Source organism: Osmerus eperlanus, chromosome 26, assembly GCF_963692335.1.
Source record: "Osmerus eperlanus chromosome 26, fOsmEpe2.1, whole genome shotgun sequence".
Classification (NCBI taxonomy): domain Eukaryota; kingdom Metazoa; phylum Chordata; class Actinopteri; order Osmeriformes; family Osmeridae; genus Osmerus; species Osmerus eperlanus.
In genome coordinates this window covers 10,450,460-10,467,741 of record NC_085043.1, presented here as the reverse complement: position 1 = coordinate 10,467,741, position 17,282 = coordinate 10,450,460, and the positions used below count along the sequence as shown (strand labels likewise).

General features: G+C 46.2%; 2 protein-coding genes across 2 annotated transcripts; one reads left to right on the top strand and one right to left on the bottom strand.

The window, feature by feature from the left end:
- The first annotated feature begins 65 nt into the window (after nt 1-65).
- On the top strand, nt 66-2,834 carry ebna1bp2 (EBNA1 binding protein 2). Its single transcript, XM_062452770.1, has 9 exons — nt 66-308; nt 496-579; nt 732-904; nt 992-1,115; nt 1,285-1,374; nt 1,498-1,573; nt 1,683-1,791; nt 1,925-2,120; nt 2,245-2,834. Exons 1-9 carry the CDS (start codon nt 213-215, stop codon nt 2,290-2,292), a joined length of 996 nt encoding a protein of 331 aa, XP_062308754.1. The 5' UTR covers nt 66-212; the 3' UTR covers nt 2,293-2,834.
- Nucleotides 2,835-2,964: 130 nt separating this feature from the next.
- On the bottom strand, nt 2,965-4,138 carry cfap144 (cilia and flagella associated protein 144). The gene is made up of 4 exons (XM_062452771.1): nt 3,804-4,138; nt 3,650-3,709; nt 3,458-3,561; nt 2,965-3,304 (listed from the first exon to the last, which is right to left on the bottom strand). Exons 1-4 carry the CDS (start codon nt 3,931-3,933, stop codon nt 3,191-3,193), a joined length of 408 nt encoding a protein of 135 aa, XP_062308755.1. The 5' UTR covers nt 3,934-4,138; the 3' UTR covers nt 2,965-3,190.
- Between the last annotated feature and the right edge of the window lie 13,144 nt (nt 4,139-17,282).

Here is a 17,282-nt window from a genome sequence, read left to right as displayed (position 1 = left end):
CTGCAAAACCAGGGGCCATGTATGTTCGGCATAGGAACCTAGAAATCTTGCAGTTGTTGTGGCGGACATTATGCTGGGCGGAACGTTTGCAATGATCACTACCTCCACACGTGAAACGCTTTTGCACCATGTGTGAGAGATCAATTGCATAGCGTACAACTAGCCAAATAGTCTGCCTAATCCATCTCATAACCTAAAGTTATTTGTCTCTAATGGTAATAATTGATAATACAATGGATGTTTCTGACGAGGACGTGCAGTTGGGGGAAGAATCTGATGATGAAAACAGCGAAATGTCTGATGGAGCGGTAAGCGGTAATAGCTTAGCTATGCTAAAAGAATCAACTAGATCCTACTGTGCTGCATTTGAACCAACACAAACTTCTAGGTTACCACATGTTATACATAAATAACTTAGCAATATAAAACAGCAAGTCCGTTTCAGAAGGACAATTAGCTCAGAGAGTCAACCTTTGTTGAATTATGTTCTATTAGCTTCAAGAAGCGTTCGCGAAAGGCCTGCTTAAACCTGGAATGAACATCACGGTTGACAGACCAAAGAAATTTGTCAGCAATCATGTAAGTTGTCTTTTGATGTTGCATGCTTGGTACTGTATCGCATACACTGTGTGTCAAATCAAGGATAACAGATTTGAGAGCAAACATCAATTCGCTTTGCTTTCCCCTCACCGCCTCAATGTTTCTAAACACTTTATTGTATGCTTGCACAGGAGGGTTTGAAAATGTGCCTCGCTGACTTCCGTAAGAACCTTCCCTGGGTAGAGAGGTTAGACCTGGTCAACCTGCCCGCAGATGACATCATTGCCAAGGCTGAGGGCAAGTTGGCCAATGAGAGCAGTGGAGAGATCAATCCAGATGATGACTTCCAAAGGGAGATGTTTTTGTGAGTGTTGATACAGAATATACCGTGATCCGTTTGGATGTGTGTTGGTGTCTGTTAACATGTAACTAATATTGATCTCTCATCCAGCTATCGCCAAGCTCAAGCATCTGTTCTTGAAGCACTACCACGTCTAAAGAAACTCAAAATATTTACCAAAAGACCAGAAGACTACTTTGCAGAGATGGCCAAGACGGATCAACAAATGCAGAAGGTAATGCACACTTTCTCATAATATATGAGCAAACGTGCTGAAAACGCTGATAAAAATATAGGAGATATGTCTAAATGACTAAATGTAATGTCTTAGTTATAACCTAATGCTGATGCATCTATAGAGTGAATGGTTGTTTTATGAAATACACATTTTGTTTTCTCTGCAGATCAGGAAGAAGCTTATCAGTAAACAGACAATTCTGGAGAAATCAGAGAAAGCCAAGAAGCTGAGAGAACAGAGGAAGTACGGCAAGAAGGTTGGTCCATTCTCGATTTGCTTTCCCGACAAGACTCCTGTCCTGCTCTGATCCTTGTCATAGCTCTACCTTTTTAACTCCATACTCTTCCTCTTCCATCACGTTAACCCTTTGTCGTTCCAGGTGCAAGTGGAGGTCATCCAGAAGAGACAGAAGGATAAGAAGGCGATGATGACGGCTGTGAAGAAATATCAGAAGGGTGGGTTTGAACATGTCAACGACCTTTGACCCCTGGAGGCTTCAGTGTGAGCGAGCGCGTTGCTCCTGGAATCTTCATTCACTCTTCTTCTTCCCTCTCGCCCTCGTAGGAATGTCAGACAAACTAGACTTCCTGGAAGGGGATCAGAAGACGCCCAAAGGGTCCGCGAACGCCAAAGGATCCACACAGACGCCTAAAAACGCAGCCAACAAAAAAGGGTCAGAGCCCACACATGTTAGGAGTCCATATGTGTTCATGTGCTTTTTGTGTCACGTTATGATAAGCCGTCTACACACACATACCATTTAGATCAGAATGGGCCTATAACTGGAATTGACATCTTCTCGACAGCCCTAACTCCAAGAACCCTAACTCCAAGAGGAAGCACAAGGACCAGAAGTTTGGCTTTGGAGGAAAGAAGAGTGGGGCGAAATGGAACACCAAGGAGAGCCACAACGATGTGTCAGGGTTCCGCGCCAAGACGGCTCACGGGAGAGGAGGGAAGGGAGGAAGGCAAGGAGCTAAAGGAGGCAAACAGAAACCTAACGTAAGTCACCAGAACTCTCCTGTTTTAGTTACCTCACGAGGGGTTTGAAATGTGATCTGCAAAATGAGAACAGAGAAACTGAGAAACTGCTTTTTTGACGTGTTGCTTCTTCTGTGATCCTCAGAAACGACCCGGAAAGACTGTGCGAAAGAAGATGAAGGGAAGGTCTTAGTCGTCCGATTCTAGAAGGTTCTAGAGTGCAGTCTGGTGGACCGCTTGGTCTGTGTCTAGACCGGGTTTGGATATGCCACAGGGCTTCATACTGATCCTGATCCGGATTGATGGAAGCATACTTCAGGTTTCACAGAAGCATACATCTCTCATGGAGAATTTGTGACTATGAACTAAGGGTTTGTCTTTTGCCTGGGGGGGGGGGGGGGGGGGAGTTCACCAGAGAGACTGCCGTGCAGAGACTGCTATGTGGACATTTTGTAACATTATATTTGTTTTGAGTGTCAGTGCAAATTCAGAGAGGAAACCTCCATTCCACCACAAGTTCAATATTACTCCGGACATTTTTTCTCGTGCTGTTTTATAAGCAAACATGGAATTTGACAAGCAAGAGATAATTATGTTTTTGTTTGCTTTTATTGTCTTTTGCATATTACTTTAATGACTAGATTCCAGTAAACATTCTTCTAGTTTAAGGCTAACTTCAATAGTGGATTTGAGATTTTTATGAATTAAACATTTTGCATTCAGCTCTCTCCTTAACCCGATGCCTGACCTTATGTGGTGTGACATTTTGTAATATTGAACTTTTGTCATTTATGCCCTTTCCCTTTATCAAAATGATTAATATTCAATGAGAAAGTGTTGTATGGATCTAGATTTTTTTTTTAAATCACACATGGCAACATGAACATCTACACCTGGTGCCCGTGATTTGCACCTGCATCTCCTTTGATAAAGTGTTCCCTAATCAAGCCTCAATGTTTCTGAACATTGATTTTTCCTTTCCTTTAATCATCAAACATGCTTCATAGACATGTATTCTCTGATATTTCTCCATTTATGTTGACTAACTAATAAAGTTAGCACAAGTGTGTGTGATAGCTGTCAGATGACATCTAGCTCAAATTCTGGGTCTGCTCCTTCAGACGCCATGCCGCATCCATGTACTTGGTGATTTCCGTGTTCTGACGTGAAAAGTTCAGCCTTCGATCACTGCGGTCTGCAGCAATCTGATCGTGGACAAGATCGTTTTGAGGTGAGTGCAGATGTCGGTCAAATACTTGGAATACAGTAGCACATCAACTAAAGTAAAGTATATTTAGGGAATTTTATAATCGGTATATTTAACGAATTTAAATGACCTTTCACTACACACTTCATACCAGAGGCTTGGATATCCATCCGATCTCTTGGCTCTCAGTCTGGGGCTGAGGGTATTTCTTGGTTGGTTCCAAGCACGCATCGTGAATGGCCTTCAGAAAGGCAGCTGGTGTAGAAAAAAATGTATTATTTAGGCAGAGGCGGTATGCATTCAGGAAAAACACCGTCAACACGGCACATTGCTGATTACTCACGGTCCTCTTCCACCTCCTCGTGCGTGTTCTTGGACATGGGCTTGTCAGTCATAACGTGGACTGAAACAAGATGACATGCACAGCTTGAGAACTGACGGTGACAGTAATGCAAGTCTACGGTGATTGATGTTTACGCTTTCTTTAAGATGCTTACGTTTCTTGAACGGGTTGATGCTAAATCGTGTGTACAGCTTCTGGCATCTCTGCTCTTTCTTGATGGTTTCGATATGAATTGAGTTTTGATGGACGATATCCACTGTAGGCTTCTCATGTTTACCCGCCATCGTCGTGTTGTTGTCTAGACTTTGTAACAGTAGATCAAAAACCAAACCCAGACCAAAACGTCCCGTTTTAGCTCTGCGAATTTGTAGCTGGGTGACCCCAGGCGTAAGGCTACGAAGTAGCGAAAGTTGCTAGAGCTAGCTATAAATCGGAAACTTTATTTCAGTCTTGAGGTTGCCTAGTAACCGTAAACATCATCTTGATTGTACGGCGTGAGCCACACGAGGGCGCACTATATCAACTTTTTTCCATGTAATTGTTATGTGAGTAAAATGCATGGGCACAGCGGATTCGAATAATAACCTTCTTAACCTGTTAAATCAGGTTATTTACAACTGGGGTTGGATCAAAAACCTACAGGAAGGCAGCTCTCCAGGTTGAACAAGACTGAACAATTCTAGTCTCGAGACTAGGAGCCTTTACTCCTCATTCTGTCCATCTGTGCAAGTGTTTCTTTGTTGCTGAATGTTGATGTAGTCTACAGGGCTAATGGAATATATATTATTTAATATTTATTATTTAATATATTCATATTTAATCACGGCTGGAGGACAACTGTCACTGGTGCCCCACACTGGCAGTGTGGGGCAACAGAGTTGGATCGTAATCGTGCAGAACTGCGCTTCACTTACCCTGCCATCTGCAAAGACACATGCACACACACAGTACATTTCCTTTACACAAAGCATTCTTGTAGGTGGCACTTTTCCTTGAGTAAAGCTGCTCCTCTGGGAACTCAGATGTGTTTTCCGAGCAGCTTGAACAATCTCGGGCTGTGGAGTCGGCACTTCACATAAGGCCTTTTATTTTATTTCTTTTGATTTCATCTCCCCTCCAGCCTCCATTTATTCTTTCCCATCTGGACTTCTCTGAGGTAATCATTCTGCGAGGCAGTCAGCATCAGAGTCAGCACCGTCTGCCTCGCTTGGCTTCCTGTCAGCGGACCATTCGCGCTGTGAGACAGGTTAATAAAGTCTGCCAACCGCTCCTCTTCATTCTACTTCCATAACCTGATTTAAGAGTTATTGTCTCTGCCGAATAAAAACAGGAGTAATGAAAGAAAGGATGGAAAAAAACACTTAATAATAGGAAGAGAGGAAATAGCTGGAGGGTTCTCTTGTCAGATAAGTTTGAGTGTGGGAAGAGAAGTGTTTGCGTATATATATATATATGATGTGTGTGTGTGTGTGTGGTAATACGATGGGGGCTGAGGGCTTGTCTTGTCAGTCTGTTCCCTCCGGCCCAAGTCACCACGTCCCATATGTTGACCCCAAGTCGGACACTTCCTGCTTTGCAGTCTGGGCCGTGGAACAGTATGAAGGGCAAACTGTCGGTGGAATGTTATGAATAATAATATCCCTGATGGAATAGCCCAACTGGATCAATACAACCTATTTTCCTGCGATTCAATCTGTTGAATATTTCAGACAAGCGCTGTGGAAGAGCGTTTCTTGTTTTCAGTTTCCTCTGGATTCCAGTTCAGTATTCTGTCTGTGTGTGAGCAACCTCGTTGTCAGAGACAGGCTAACGCCTTAGCAACGGACCTCTGGCCTCTGCTATTGAGGCCACATTTTAATTACAAAGTGTGCTCCAAGCCAGCTAATTAAACATATGCATATTTGGCCAGATGGTTTTTTTTTGATTTGCGTAAAACTTGCAAGTGGAGTGAGACTGCATTCCGGGGACAGCCCAGGTTCCTCCCAGGTTCCTCCCAGGTTCCTCCCAGGTTCCTCCCAGGTTCCTCCCAGGTTCCTCCCAGGTTCCTCCCAGGTTCCTCCCAGGTTCCTCCCAGGTTCCTCACAGGTTCCTCACAGGTTCCTCACAGGTTCCTCACAGGTTCCTCACAGCCTAGGTGCTTCCAGCTCTTCTTATGAAACGTAACAGTCATTTAACTCATGGTTACAATGGCAAACTAGCACAACAATGACAATTACCACGCAACAAAACACTACATTCTAAGCAGACACATTTAAAAAACTAAATTCATGAAGTTACATTTGTATTTCGAACAAACGGCAAACTTATCAGCAAATTTTAGCACTATTTACCGCCTTGCATCATGGGAGTTGACCAGCCAATGAGCCACGCTATCTTTATTTTTTCACGTTGTTATTTCGTTCTTCAGTCAGTTTGACAGTATAACCTTCAAATGCATAATGCAACCCTTCTGTCGGCTTCTTTCTCAAGTAGCTTTTTCGTTTTTTCCATTTATACTATAATTGATCATTATTAGTATAAGATTATAGGGCTTCAGAATGTTTTGGCAGTAATTAAGGTTACAGTTTCAGTACCAAAAAAGATTAAATGTGCAATGCATAATAGATTTTCCTAGACATGAATAATTTGAATGAGATGGATCTAAAAAATGTAACCTGTGATGTACTTTAACTTGAAAATTATTTGACTGTTTTTGCTGTTTAATAATTGAAAACGTACATCCTACTCCAGAAGAAATGTATTCATTTTCTGGTCCTAAGCATACTTCTTAAAAGTATATCAAATTGAACTATTTTCAAAGCATACTTAAAAGTACATCAAAAGTGAACAATTTTCTAAGTATACTTCTTACAAAAGGGAACTATTTTCAAAGCATACTTAAAAGTATATCAGAAGTAAACTATTTTCTAAATATACTTCTTACAAAAGTGAACAATTTTCTAAGTATACTCCTTAAAAGTATATTGAAAGTGAACTATTTTCAAAGCATACTTCTTAAAAGTGAACTAAAAGTGTACTATCCAAAAGTGAACTAAAAGTGTACTAATAGTGTATATTTTAGTATACTTATAGTATACTTTAATATACTTCTTTTTTGTAAGGGCATGGAGATAAATGAACCAATCCCACACCTATAGCATACTGTGCTGCAGTCTAAAAATGAAGACTATTTATGCGTTGGCTACCGCTGTAAATAAAGTAGCTAGCCTAGACTCACGCCGGTAAATGCAGTGTAACTGTTGATCTAATTTTGAGCAACCTAAGAAGTAAGCTAGCTCTCACCTAAACGTTACTGTGTAGCAACAAGACCTACAAGTAAAGTTGATATCACCAGTTTTATTGAACTCACTCCTGAAATTGGTTCTCTCTTTTGTGGACAGGACAGTCAAGTTATCATATAGCTGTATTTTTTTCTTGCCTTCTTTCTTGCCTTAGCAACGACCTCTGGCCTCTACTAATGAGGCCACAGTTTAATTACAAAGTGTCCTCCAAGCCAGCTAATTAAACATATGTCATGTATAATTCAGACATTTAACTGTTAAATCAGGTTATTTACAACTGGGGTTGGATCAAAAACCTACAGGAAGGCAGCTCTCCAGGTTGAACAAGACTGAACAATTCTAGTCTCGAGACACCTGAATGTGATGAGTAAGCCTGTCATTTGATTCTTGGAGCAGTGATATTGCCAACCGCTAGACAGTTTATTAAGACTATTTATTTGATCGCTGAATTTGTTTTATGTTATTACAATCAAGTAAGAACACGGTTCAGATTAATCCAACCTTGTTGGATTAATCTGTTTGATTAAGCTTTTTGTTTTTAAAGCTACTATGCATGATTCCTGATCTTTGCTCAGGATTGTTGCCTGATTCAAAGGGAGAGGTGTAATTAACATCAAGCACTGATCCAAACATCTAAATGTATTTATTTGAACAGAAACTCAATTTGCAGAGACAACAAAATGCTTCTTATAATATAATTGATTTCCCTTAAAACCTCACAGAGAGGTTAGGCTAAATATTTAATTTCACACATCACACAGATGTTGAAAGCTCATTAAAAAAAAAAATACTCCTGATATTTTACCAGTGAAATAGAACGTCTGCTTGTGTTGGCCATAACCCAAAATGGAAAATGTGCATACAAATACATACTACAACACTAACCAGGAGGGGGAGGTTCATAGTACTGAGAGATATTCCGTAAAATACACAGAGCGATCTCTGCATCCACTCTGATGATTGAACCTGACACACAAATAAATAACCCTTCCAGTGATAGACAACCCTGCCCAGGCTCCATATGAAAACAGATACCACACATTGAGCACAGACATCACTGTGTGTTGTCATCTGCAGTTAGGTTCTGGGAGAGAACTGTGTGGTATCCTGGCTGAATCCTGTCCTTGTCAACCAGAACACCAATCTGGACACTGTCATGACCGCATGTAGTCACACACACCCACGAGGGCATCTTATCTGGATCCTTATCACCTTTGTGGTACAACGCTGGGAAAGGTGTGTGTGTGTGTGTCTGTGTTTGATTGTGTGTGTTTATCTGACAGATTGTGATTTTTCAGTCTCCACTTTTCTCCCATGTTTAGAGAAGTGCATGTTGGTCTAGCCATCTAGAATACAGCCCTGCCTCTGGAGCCAGCTGGCGTTGATCTAGTCTCTCTGTTACACACACACACACTCACACACACTCACACACACACACACATTGTCTTGATGCCCCATCTGGATAGTCTGTTTCACAGGGCCCTGTGGAGACATTGTTGCCGTGGGAACCCTGTTCCTTGATCTGATTGGTGGTGTTGTGTCACCTCTGCCCCTTCGCCTAATCTCTCTGTTTAGTCTCTCTGGAGTGAAGAAGACTTTCTCAGGGTGAACGCACTGATAAGTACAGACCAGGACAGGCAGACCATTCTGACGTTATCTTTGCAAAGTTGCTTTTGTCTCCATTGGCCAGAAATAGCACCTTTTTACTCCATGGTGGCGTTTTCATTGCTTAAAGCGTTCTTCCGCTTGCCGTTAGTTTCACCGTTTCCCCACTAGAGGGCAGTAGTGGGTGCTGAGAGCCCAGGTGTGCAGAGGTTTCCAGTGTTAAAAGTCTTATAATCTAATTTGTCTTCATATTTGCCCCCCTCCCAGACATTCCACGACACATCGTTCATGACCCTTAATGAGGAAAAGTCATTTAATTTCATGGTGGAAAAGAGAGGTTAACTAGTATTTTAGACAACTCAAAAGCGGAAATGGGTCAAATTGACCCACAACATAATAGCAGGGTTAAATATGTTTGTCTGAGCAGAAACCAAATTAATTCCAATCCAGGATAACTTGCCTGAGGCTAACTGGGCAAAACTGATTTCCCTTTTTAAAATATATATTTTTTATCTTCCTTTAACCCTCGTGCTGCCTTCGGGTCACATGACCCAAAGGTTCATAACGAACCATTGTTGTGTTTACCTAATTTTACCCAATACAAAAACAAATAATTTTCTTTTAACCATTCCAATGTGGGGGGTCTGAGACAGCCCGACAGTTAAAAGAAAATGCTTCACTTTGTTTTTGTATGAGGTAAATTTGTCGCAATACGACGGTGGGTCACAATGACTGATGGGTCAGAATGACCCGAAGATAACACAAGGGTTAAAAAGTGTCTGTGAAGCCCCAGCTTACTGAGGGTGTGACGCAACATCAAGCAACGCCTTTTTTATTATTTCACATTTTAGCTTTTATGTGTCAGTTTTCATCCGACTGTGTGAAATGAAGCTCATCATCTGAGTCATAAAACAGTTTTTCCCTCTTTTATAAAGACTTTCTAGTGGAAATGTGGATTTCATTCAAGAACATTGCTATATGTAGCCTGTCAAAGGGAGATGGTCCATGACTATCCTTTCCATTTTATACATTAAAATGTGCCTTTCTAAAAATTGTTCTCAGAACACCACATTATTGGGGCTGAACCAGTCAGGAAACAACTTTTCAGTCCGAGTATCTCTGTCTTCCGTGAAAAGTTTCACAGGTGAGAATTGAAGCACCAATCTCCAACCACGGGAAACCCAAACACCTAACCGCTCAGCTGGAGAGGAACCGTGTGGTTTGATTAGCAGGATTTGGCTTTTCCAGGTGCAGGCTGGGGCGGCTCATCCTGGAGGTGTGGTTCCAGCCTGCCTTGTCCACACCTGAGACGTTGTCATGACCCCAGCGTCCCCTCCCCTCTCCTACCCTCCCCTCTCCTACCCTCTCCTCCCCTCCGTGCTTCCCTTCTCCTCGATGAGAAGGGGGGTCTTGGGTGTTGACGGACTGAGTGCACATTCTGGGATTGAGTGGCCTCTGTTTAGGCAAGGGGTCTCACCTAGCTCAGCGCTCACATTCTCCACAGGTGAGAGGAAGTCAGGCTGGCAGAACGAGCGACAGGAAGAGGGCACTTCAGCCTTCAAGTCGCCAGTCTTGTCTGTCAATTATGATGAACGATGATCAACTCTATAGCAGTTGACGTGTTGATGAATGTCCTGGTTAGTTTTCCGAGGAGACCAGCCAGGCTCAGGAGAAACGCTTCTCTCTCCAGCTCTCTCTGAGCTCCCAGCCAGGTGTGTGATCTCTGTGAGGAGTTCCCTCCTCCCTAGCAAATTATAACTGCAGACCCCAAAATGCTAGGGCAACATGGCCGCTCCTGCGAGGCGCCAACGGCTTCGGAAGACCGACCCCTGACCCCCCCCCCCCGGTCAGTGATGTGTCAGACCTATCCACAGCTTCCACTTACGGCTGGGTGTCAACAGCAGGGTCTGTTTTGTGACTGTGCTGTTTGCTCAGCGTCGGCAAGGGCCTAACTTTCTCTCTTTCTGAGGCGTGTGTGTGTGCTTGTGTGTGTGGTTGAGGTGAGGGTTGGGTTACTGTGTGTGGGGTTTTTTCAAGTGGGGTTATCTTGGGTTTAAAGTAAGGTTTTAGATGGTGGGGGGTCTCAGGGGGGTTGTTGTGTATGTGGAGTTCTGGGACAAGTTAATCTCGTGGTGTTCTGCGTGCGAGTGACAGGTGAAGTAGATCCTCTTCAGCCTCTCTCTCTCTCCCTCTCATTTAGTCAGACAAGTCCTCTGGCATCGTGAACCAACCAGACACTTTCCCAGTGAGACGCCTTGGTGTCAGGCTTCAGGTTGTCGAACATCACGCGTCACCTCTGACAACGGTTGGCTTCAAGTCTGAGGGGGGGGGGTGGGGGGGTGGGGGGGGGAACCCTCCATCTGCTCTCCTCGTCTCTCCATCTGCCGACTCTCTCCATCATCGTTTTTCTCTGTGACTGTACTTGTTCACCTTGGCTCTGAGGACGCACTGAGGCATCTTTCTCAATAACAGACGGAGGGACAGTAAAGCGCCCTACAGAGGAGCGCCGGCAAAACTAGAAAACAGAAGATGAAAACAAACGGCATTCGGTCCAACTGCGTATCGATAAAAGCGTCTGACTCCGGAGAAAGATGAGACCTACCTCTGCTGTTTGATTCGGTTTTCTCCTGTGCAGATTAAATGGAGATTGATGTTCTTATTAACTCCAGACCCTCTCCCAGATAACTCATTAAAACGACAGTGTTCTCTGCGTGGCGCTCACAGGGCTTCATGTGGCTTCTCAAAATTGGGCTTGTCCATCACGAATTATCAATAAATAATCCTAAAAGTAGAGAGAGAGAGAGAGAGAGAGAGAAAGCGGGGGGGGGGGGAATTCTGGAGGTATTTCATGTTGTCAAAAGCTTTTTTTTCTCTCTCGCTTTGTTTAGTTTAACTGACGCTTCTCAAAGGAAGCCAGAATTGAATGATGTTGAGGGTGGGTAACCTGAGATGTGAACATCTCAGGTTGTGTGCCTGACGCTGTCATCTTCACACACCCCTCCAGGTCTGACAAGGCCTCTCACCTAGACACCCAGCTTTGTGCTCTGTGACTCCATCACTCCGACACCCACATGTCAGAGCACAGACAAACGCACTCTCATCTCCCGTCAGTCACAGGGACTGGCTTCTCACACAAACTCGTAGCGAGCTGGAAAAAGTTTTTCCTGGTGGATGTGTTTAACTAAAGTTTGTGTTGTGTAATGTCTTACTGGTCTGTGCAGGCAGAAGTGTGTGTGTGTGTGTGTGAGGTAGAACAGGGTTATTCTGTTAGTTCAGCTTTCCCATCTTAACTCCCACAGTGAGAGAAAGCTGCTGACTGCCACTGTACCTCGCAGCTCAGAGATCCGGTCGCGCGACAACGCGCAGCGCGCCCGCATGTGCGTGCGCCAACACCTACACACACACACACACACACACACACACGCGTATACACACCAGGTAGGCTTTACATGAAGTCTTGGTCTGCTGCCAGCTCTTGTGATGCCATGGCGACTGCCAACAACCAATCATCACCCTTTTCACCTGCCTGGCTTGGCAGTTCATCATTTTACTGCTCTGCTGTAAAAGTGTCAGAAAATGAGTAGCTGGCAATGAACCCTGAATGGAGTGAGCTGTGATGTTGGCATCAGTGGTGGCCAGATACACTTTGTCTCACTGCGACGCACGCGCGCGCGAACAGTGGGGCAACCAGCCATACATTACCAGCTGGCTCTGTGATAAGTTCAGTTCAAGGTAGATAAAGTTCTTTAATAGGATTCATCCTATCCTGGGGTCATCATGTTCCTTGAGGATCTACGTCGTCAGATGTCCTCTGCTGTGGGCGGTCCTCCGTGGTGTGTGTGTCTGTGTGTGTGGGGGGGGCTGGCAGGATGTGGACGAGAGATGGCGAGGCTGGTGGCCCTCTGGCCCTGCAGCCACACTGAGGGTTCCCTGGCCTAGCAGGGTCGCGGGTGGCGTCTGTTACACGTGTTTCAACTCAGCGTAGACTAGATTCTCCATGTTTGTGGTGGGGGGGTGGGGAGGGTTATGTGTGTTGGGGACGGGGGTGTGGGGGGGGAGGCAGTGACGAGCCGATCGCAAACCGAGGTGGCGACTGCAGAAGCAGAGAGATAACGAGGGGAACTTGCACGCACGGACACGCACAAACTCCACTCCTCTCCTTGGAGGGGAGGGAGGGGGGAAGGAGGCAAGGGGGAAGGGGAGGGGGGAAGGGGAGGGGGGAAGGGGAGGGGGGATGGAGGTAGGGGGAGGGGGCACGCCTAGCCGAGGCTGCCAATCCCATCAGCCCCTGTCACTCCTCGCCAGCCTTTTAGGGCTCAGGTTACCTCCTCCACTTAGCTCAAGAGCTGCTGATGTCCAGACATGAGTTCTGCCACGTTCTGTCTCTTAGCAGTGCTGTGTGTCCTGTGTCCACACACACACACTCTCACTCACACACACTCTCACTCACACACTCTCACACTCACTCACACATGACAGATTGTTGACCCGCAAGACGTTTGTGCTGCCCCCCTGGAAGAAGGAACACATCTCACCACACACACACCCCTCAGACCCCAGCTCCACACACACACACACCCCTCCAGACCCCAGATCCACACACACACACACACACACACACCCCTCAGACCCCAGCTCCACACACACACACACACCCTCAGACCCCAGCTCCACACACACACACACGCACACACACACACACACACACACACACACACACACACACCCCTCAGATCCCAGCTCCACACACACACACACACACACACACACCCCTCAGATCCCAGCTCCACACACACACCCACACACAAACCTCCCCCCACAACCCTTCAAATGTCAGATCTGATGTACCCAGGGAACGGTCGACGCCTCCGCCCATTCCTTCTCCCGTTCCCCTGTTTTCTCCTCACGTACATTGTGTCTGTCTCCCCCCCCTCTCTCCCCCCTCCCCCTCTCTTCCTCCAAGACTAACACATTCTAATTGGTCCCAGATTAATTGGCCGATCCCTGCTGAGAGTCCCCATCCAGTCAGGGAGGAGGCCCTGCTAGCCTCCAGAGTGGTACAACGCTCACACACACACACACACACACACGCATCTATACACACAGACATAGACACATGCCTATGTAGCCGATGTGTATCGGTGAAACTCACTCCTCAGGTATGTAACAGGCCACCCGCATCAACGAATAGCTAGCTTTTCGTTGGCGTAGTTGGTAGTGGTGGCGCTTGGGAAGCCAGAGGTGGTAAGTTCGAACCCAGTGCGGGACGATTTGCCCGATACCTCTGACGGAGCTTGCAAAACCACGTCTGTTACACCTACACACACACACACACACACAGTGCACTGTATGCCACTAATGAGCAAGGCGTGTTGTAATGTTAGAGCTGAGTGGAAGAAGTGTGTGCTGGTGCTAAGGAACAACATGACACAAACATACGGCTTCATTAATTACAGTCATTACCATCAAATCCCATGTCTGTGTAATTCACCCTGCTGCTTGTATTCCTGTTTACACAGCTGGGATTGGACATAGGATCGAGTGTCTATTTTTCTGTGTGCCCGTTGCTGTGTGTAAGAGTTTGTTTGCGTGTGTGCAGTTGTGAGGTGGTGTGTGTGTGTGTGTGTGCTTGGTTCCACCGTGGGTGAGACAGTGTGTGTGTGGAGACGGATAACAGTGTTTGACCCAGAGAGAAAGGAATAGCATTAGACTCAGCCCAGACATCCCAGGAGGGGGAGACTGGAGTGCAGAGGTCCCACGATGCCACTCAGATAGAGAAGATGGAGTGACAACGTGGGAGGGGGGGCAGGGGAGGAGAGGAGAGGGGGAGGAGGAGGAGAGGGGGAGGAGAGGAGAGGAGAGGGGGAGGAGAGGAGAGGAGAGGGGGAGGAGAGGAGAGGAGAGGGGGAGGAGAGGGGGCGTCAAGGCTGACACGCAGTCTGACACCCAGGTGCCATGCAGCCTCAGTGTCTGTCATAGCGCTACACACACCTGGGTGGGACTGGGGGGTGAGAGAGAGGGGGGGTACGTGTGCGTGTCAGAGAGGGGGGGTACGTGTGCGTGTCAGAGAGGGGGGGTACGTGTGCGTGTCAGAGAGGGGGGGTACGTGTGCGTGTCAGAGAGGGGGGGTACGTGTGCGTGTCAGAGAGGGGGGGTACGTGTGCGTGTCAGAGAGGGGGGTGAGGGAGGATGAGGGTTTTAACTCTGGTCGCCCTAAAAGGACCACTCAACCAGTAGCTAAAGTGTATAAGCATATATATGGAATACATATGGAATTTGATTGTAGTTCAGATATGTGTCTTTTTTCCTTAACCCTTGTGTTATCTTCGGGTCGTTCTGACCCATCAGTCATTGTGACCCACCGTCGTATTGCGACAACTTTACCGCATACAAAAACAAAGTGAAGCATTTTCTTTTAACCGTTGGGCTGTCCCAGACCCCCCACATTGCGAAGGTTAAAAGAAAATTATTTTTATTTGTTTTTGTATTGGGTAAAATTGGGTAAACACAACGATGGTTCGTTATGAACCTTTGGGTCATGTGACCCGAAGGCAGCACGAGGGTTAAACATGAGAACCTCTAGATCGTTTGGAACGGAGTGTGGAACCAGATTCTCTTCTGGTGGTTTCCAAGAGAGAAAAAGAAAAACACTTAGTCGCAACACAATCCTTCGATCGACGCAGAACGTCTGTTGATTGGTGCGTCAACCGCTAACGTTGAACAGTACTTGTTAGCGTCAGAGTTTTTTCTCCAGCTATCCATCCACAACATACAATACCCACACACTGTTTTAGTAACACGAGTTCCATTAATCAGTCTGCACTGCAGCATTTTCTCATTTCTGATTCGACCTGCTATTTTGGGCAACCTGATTCAAGCAGTTTTGGGCGAAACGGTATTTTAGCTGACATGTCAACGACTCGCCAGCAACAGTGATTGAGTGGCTGGAAGCGTATAGTGTGTGTGCTGTGTGTGTGTGCTGTGTGTGTGTGTGCTGTGTGTGTGTGCTGTGTGTGTGTGTGGTGTGTGTGTCTGCTCTGTGAAAACGGACCGGGAAGGGCTATCCCTCACCGTGATTGATAAATAATAGTCTTGAGTCCAGAGTCTTCACTCAGCGCGTTAATGAGGGAGATGTGGCGGGCAGAGAGAGAGAGAGAGAGAGAGAGAGAGAGAGAGAGAGAGAGAGAGAGAGAGAGAGAGAGAACCATGAACACATTCTTCCAGAGCCACTTCCACTCCACGCCATCCAACCTTCCAACACGACAGCACTCTCCATTGATAGCTTGTCCATCTGCGTCAATGGAGAGTTTGCAGTTAAAATTCGATTAATTATTTTATCATCTTAGGATACTTTGTTCATCTAATTAATAAATGAGCATACAGGCATTGGAACTACAAGCTCTTAGGAGACCTGACAATAATGGATATTCTTGTTGTGTACTCAAGAGCCTACTGTTGTGTGTGTGTGTGTGTGTGTGTCTGGTGTTGGGGACATACACCCTGTGATGGATTGTGAATATAATAACTCAGTGTGGAGAGGTCGTTTGGACATGTGTGAACATTCACCCTCGCCTGTCCTGAGTCTCACAGCAGGCAGCAGGCTCACCTGAGCTCCTGTTCAAAAGCTGCACATGGGGGTTGTGTGTGTGTGTGTGTGGTTAAAACACAGGTTTTACCCGTCATGCCCTCAGCACCACGTCATCAAACCACAGCCAGATTATCCCTGCATACGCTGAGATGGGGCTCATCTGATAAGACCAGTGTGAGGCCTGCTCTGCTTAGACTAAAGCCCTGGCCTGACACCCTCAACCACTCTATTGTAAATTCCCGTTGGCTCACAGCCAAGACTAACAACCCTTATTCCTTTTTTTAACACACATACAAAGCGACCCCCCCCACACACAAACACACACACACACTGAGTAGAGCAACAGCACATACCTCTGCCCCTTGTGCAAAGGGACACCCAGTGACTAAACCCAACTCCTTCACCGCTTTGTTTCCCCACTCATCTGTCCGTCATCAAGGCCTTCAAGAGGAGCTGTTGCCACAACAGAGCTGGAGGCGGAGTAAGACATTCAGGGACTCCTCTTACAGGGGCTTTCTAGATGCTTCCAAGACCGGTCCCACCGCTCTTAGGAGAGGGATGTGACTGGAACAGAACTGCCAAAACCTCCTCCTGCTCTGCACCTCCTCCAAACCTCCTCCTGCTCTGCACCTCCTCCAAACCTGCTCCTGGTCTGCACCTCCTCCAAACCTCCTCCTGCTCTGCACCTCCTCCAAACCTGCTCCTGCTCTGCACCTCCTCCAAACCTGCTCCTGGTCTGCACCTCCTCCAAACCTCCTCCTGCTCTGCACCTCCTCCAAACCTGCTCCTGCTCTGCACCTCCTCCAAACCTGCTCCTGCTCTGCACCTCCTCCAAACCTCCTCCTGCTCTGCACCTCTTCCAAACCTCCTCCTGCTCTGCACCTCCTCCAAACCTGCTCTGTGGGAAAGTGGTTGTTGGATGTTTGGTTCTGTTAACTCCTGTCGTTTAGCTGTGTTTGTTAGATGGGGAATCTAGTGGGTGTATATCAGTTGCCTGGGGAGACTTGGAGAAGTACCTTCCTGAAGGTTTTTACCCTGATTCTGATCTAGTTGATCCGAAAACTACATGGTTGGTTCGTGAATCATGTCAGTCACAAGTTTGAAGGGAAAACTCTAGAGGATAGTTGTCAGGACTTGGGGTTAGCGAGTCCTGCGCTTA